Source organism: Melopsittacus undulatus, chromosome 12, assembly GCF_012275295.1.
Source record: "Melopsittacus undulatus isolate bMelUnd1 chromosome 12, bMelUnd1.mat.Z, whole genome shotgun sequence".
Classification (NCBI taxonomy): Eukaryota; Metazoa; Chordata; class Aves; order Psittaciformes; family Psittaculidae; genus Melopsittacus; species Melopsittacus undulatus.
The window spans coordinates 14,483,381-14,488,498 of record NC_047538.1 but is presented as its reverse complement, the minus strand read 5'-3'; the positions used below and the strand labels follow the sequence as shown (position 1 = coordinate 14,488,498).

The following is a 5,118-nucleotide window of genomic DNA, read 5'->3' as shown; positions in this document are numbered from 1 at the left end:
TACAGTAAAGTGAAGTTTGAAATCTTTGTGGCAATATATTAAAATAGAGTGCCTCTCTCTTGGCTCCAATAGCAAACCAGAGTTTCATGCCTGATGTAAACTGGGAGCGCTTATTCTTGCTGGACTGAATTAAGAATGTCTACTGGTGCAAATCCCATATTCAAAGATCTTCCGGTGGTTACTAATGTGTTTGGTGGTGCTTGCTTACACTTCTGCCTGTCAGTGTGCAAGAGGTAGAGATGCAAGTCAGTCAGTATGCTTAGTCTTTCGGAAAATGATCTATTAGGCTCTGATAATCAGGACACCCGTTCTGCTGGGTGTCTGCATTGGCAAGACCTCTTTGAACGTCTGACCACGGACTTCATCAGTAAGCAGGGAATACCCACACGTCGGCTCTGAAAGGAAGAAGCCTGAGCGACCGAAATCCAGGGCGAGATTGCTGCAGCCCCGCGCTTAACTGGGAGCGGGCAGCGTCCCTGCCAGCTGCCCCTGGGGTCGGGCAGGGGGCGAGCAGGAGGACATCTCCCCAGCTCCGGCGGGAGCCCCTTAGCCCCGCGGTTTACGGGCGTGGGCGATGCTGCCGCCCACCGTGCGAGTCCCCCCTGCTGGAAGGGCCGGGCCGGGCCGGGCCGGGCGGGCGGTGGGCGGGCGCCCCGCGGCTCCTCATAAAGCGCTGCCCGGCGGCGGCGGCGAGTAGAGCTAGTTCAGCTGCCGTCTGGAGCCAGTGGTACAGATCCGTGCTTTCACCGGAGGCTTCGGTGCCGCACCAACATGACTTCGGCTGCGCTGGAGATTTTGGGGCTGGGGCTGGGCATCCTGGGCTGGGTCGGGGTGATCCTCGCCTGCGGATTGCCCATGTGGCAGGTATCTGCCTTCATCGACGTGAACATCGTGGTGGCACAGACCATCTGGGAAGGGCTGTGGATGACCTGCGTGGTGCAGAGCACGGGGCAGATGCAATGCAAGGTGTACGACTCTATCCTGGCGCTGCGGCCCGAGCTGCAGGCGGGACGGGCGCTCACCGTCATCGTGGGGCTGCTGGGGCTGGTGGCGCTGATGGTAACCGTGGTGGGTGCGCAGTGCACCAACTGCATTCGACCCGGCAAGATGAAGTCCCGCGTCGTGGTTGCCGGCGGGGCCATCTATATCCTCTGCGGGGTCCTGGTCCTCGTCCCGCTCTGCTGGTTCGCCAACATCGTTATCAGCGACTTCTATGACCCCACCGTGCCATCGTCCCAGAAGCGGGAGATGGGGGCCGCGCTCTACATCGGCTGGGCGGCCACGGCTCTGCTGCTCTTCGGGGGCTGCCTCATCTGCTGCTGCTCCTGCTCCCAGCGCGATGAGACCTCCTTCCCCGTCAAGTACTCGGCGCCGCGGCGGCCCACCTCCAACGGCGAGTACGACAAGAAGAACTACGTCTGAGCGGGGCTGTCCCGCTCGCCGCCCCGGCCCTGCGGGGACACGGACAGACTGCTGCGAGCCGTCCGGTGAGCTCTGGCGCTACCCTGCCTGGCGGCGCTTCTTATCGGGGACCCCCGTAAAGCGGCAGCCCTAGGCAGGGCGGCGCCTTGCTGCCCGCCGGCCCGGCGGGTCCGGCAGATCCGCAGCTGGCAGCTCCGAGCCCGGTACTGACCGCCCGCGGTGCCGGGGTGAGCCAAGCCCTCCCCGGCCGCACAGCGGTACCGGCGGCTTCCAGACTTCGGGAGGCGTTGGGGACCCAGGAGCCCGGCCGAACCGAGGCGAAGTGTGCCGGGATGCCCCGTCCTGGGTCCCGCCTCCGCACCCGGCCCTTCCTTGGCATTACCGTGGGGGACTCGTGAGTAGTTCACCGCCCGCTCCCGCTGCTGGTGTTTCTCGGCCGCCGCCAGGCCGGTGGGATCGTGCCGCCGGGAGTGCCCTGCTGCAGAAACTTCCCGTCTTCTCTGCTGAAAACCTGCCTCTGGCTGTTCCCGCTGGGACTTTCACTGGTTAGAGGGGGATTGTTCTTGTATTTAGATAACTAAACTACGGATCCTGTCTAAAGCATGAGACTAAATTCAGTCTTTAATCCCGCAGGCAAGTAATTGTTTTGAGAAAGGCATTTGGTTTTCTTCAAGTTGTTTCAGTGCATTGTGTCTTTGAAACCTTTGAAAGAGGTTTTAGGTAATTGTCGTTTAGTGGAGCACAAACCAGATTACACTAGGTTCTTTGTCCCTCGAGGTTCTTCATCTCTTCTCCCTCAACCTCTGTTCTGTTTTTACTTGAATATGAACTCATTGCCAGAATGATTGGAGGACTAGATTTAGAGACCTAGGAGATCTTTGCATGTTCTGGCTCCAGCGGGGAATCACTCTGCCGCCTCTCATCTGCACTACGGGAGACTGGAAACAAAAATCACCCCAGATGTTGATGGCTGGGGGCGTGAACAGCTCTCATGGCCTTCTCACCAAGCCCCACTTGCTGCCGCTGTTGAACTGCGTGTTCAGTTGGACCTGCACTTGCTTGGCTCCATGCTGTAACTTTGTTAACATATGCTTTCCCTCATTTACCAAATGAGGCAAAGAAATTGCTAGAGAAATTTTATCAAACATCTTGATGGAGACTTTATGCAGGCTGACTGGGAGATGTGACGTCCAGGCTCTCGCAGCTCTCAGCTCCTCCATATGGCCCTCAGAACACCATGCAGGCTTGAAGGAAGATGCTCTGGGCAGCATAATGTTTATTTTCTGAGCTCAACACCTGCTAGATTTCAGCACAGCCTGGAACATTAGTACACACCTTTGCATTTTACACTGCAGAGACAGGTTTTTCTGAAGGAGGAGTTAACGGGTGGTGTAATGCTCTTTCATGCAGATTATTTGTATTTTTAAACCAACTTTTAGACCAACATAGAATTCTGCTACAGATCGTGGCAGCATCTGTATCACCATGAGAAGATTTCTGCCAAGAGTTAGCAAAGAAAAGTGGTGTTCCTGTTCCTCAGAGCACAGCACTACAAGAGCACTACTCTTGGGTCTCTCACAGCCATGTAGCAATCAGTGCACCTCTAACCTAAGAGTCAACTCTTACAACTTCCTGATAACATCAAGACTTACGACTAACTGTAACTGTGTGTTTGTGACAGATCTACATCAGCTGTGTTGTTGCTTTGAGTAGCAACCAAACCCCTGTGGTATCAATATGAACACAGACCTGAACAAGAAACTGCAGCCCTGCCCCTGCAGATTTTGATGTTGAATATGAAGGACATGATTCACCCCTTTAAATATCACTGCTTTCATTTTTAAACACATAAGCAGCAGGGTCTGAGCCCATCAGAAAACAATATGCCTACAACTAGTTTTGTTCTATAAAGAGGTGCAGCTCTTATACTGTCTGCATTTAAATAAAAGCTGTAATATTGTTACAATGTGATATGTAGTTTTGGTACAAGAATTAAATATTCTGTATTTCATCATTGCAACTTTTCTCTTTTTTTAAACAGTGTAACCCTGTAAACCATAAATGTATTTAAATTCATTTATTTTGCAAGAAAGCTACCAAAGTTGGATTGTTAAATGGTTTGGTGCCTTTATTTGTTTCATGGTTGCTTTACTTTTTATTTTAAATGGTAATGTCTAACTGTATTTGTCACCTAGCCCATAGACTCCTTTGCTCAACTCTCTCGTGTCTAGCAAATGATTCAACAGGTATTAGCCCAAATCCCAGACCTCACTCTCTTTGGTCTTAAGTTAAAGCCTGAAAAAGTAATCCCCACCAACTGACACACCTGCATGTATCTGTACAGCAGAGCTTTCAGAAGTGCTACAGGGCTCGGGCTCTGACCAAAGGTGAAAACACATCACTGGCATCTAAAATCACACCAAAACTGGTGTTCTGGGGAGGAGGGAAACCCACACCTTAGAAGGGAATTTGTTTTTAAGAAGCCAAATTTCAGGAGATGGAGCTTTGGGTCTCAGCAGGGCTGAATCCTCTTAGAACCAAAATCTGAAATAACTACACCACAAGACCTCTTGGAAGAAGCCGGTGCTAACTGTGGATGTACTGATAAACACAGCATCATCTTACTAAACTCAAACCTCACTGCTGATGTGACAAGGTTTATGCTGAGGTCAGTGGGGCAGCTCACAACAACACCAGCAGGAAGTAGGGCCCATTTTAAAAAATGCTTCTATATTTAATCTCATCCTTCAGTTGTTGCTTTGCTTTAAAAATGAACTGGAGAGAACAGTTACTGATGTCACTGACATCAGGGTAAAAGTCCAAGCTGGTTTTTGCCGTTTTATTTTCTAAGAACAAAGACCTAGTCCGGAACTTTCAATACGTGGAAGTGCTCAGGATCAGGCCTGAACCTCATCCTGATGAAAAGAGAAATCTATAGCACTTGTTTACTGTTTTTATTTTGTATTTATGATTTCACATAAAAATAAAACCATCTAAACCAATCCCTGAACAGGGTTACTGTTTTTTTGTGAAAAGCATTGGACTGTTTGGGCTCAGGGAGATGGGGTGTGACATGGGTGCCCAAAGGGCTACCTTTACCTGGGCTACCTCTGGCTGGGTCCCCTCTGAAGCAGAGGGAAGGACTGCTCCCTCACAGAGCAGCAAATCTCAGCTCCCTACTGAAACCTCAGACAAAAGAGCAAACAGCAGCGGTTAGTCTTGTGATGTGAGCACATTAGGAAGTGGAGTGTGAGTCCCAACTATTTTGAGAACAGCTCTAAGCACGAAGCTTTTTAAGCTTTCAATTCCTACACGTTTAAAAGGAAACAATCTGGCTGTAGCTTGGATCAGCCCCAACCTGACCTGATACCCTCATCCTTTCTGCCACTTTTTTTTATTTTTAAGTGCCTTGAAGTTGGGGAAAAGCATTTCTGATGGCTCAGAACAGAACCTGTGGAAAAATGACTGTTAAAGAAAACTGCAGAAGCTAATTGCTAGTGAGGAAACTTGCCCAACTTCCATGACTGCCAGGGAGGGCTTTCAAGTTTTGCACATTTTTTTCTTTTTTGCAAGATTTTCAAGCCCTTCTAACAAACTGTTGCTTTAAAAATGAAGAAAAAAAACATCTTCAAAGACTTAATTTTGCAGCATTCTTGCCAGCTCGGTTGAGATTAACAAAAGCTCCTTGCCACCCTC

General features: G+C 50.3%; 1 protein-coding gene across 1 annotated transcript; it reads left to right on the top strand.

Annotated features, from left to right (window-relative positions):
* Nucleotides 1–713: 713 nt before the first annotated feature.
* On the top strand, nucleotides 714–4,424 carry CLDN5 (claudin 5). Its single transcript, XM_034068590.1, has one exon. It carries the CDS (start codon nucleotides 772–774, stop codon nucleotides 1,420–1,422), a length of 651 nt encoding a protein of 216 aa, XP_033924481.1. The 5' UTR covers nucleotides 714–771; the 3' UTR covers nucleotides 1,423–4,424.
* Nucleotides 4,425–5,118: the final 694 nt, after the last annotated feature.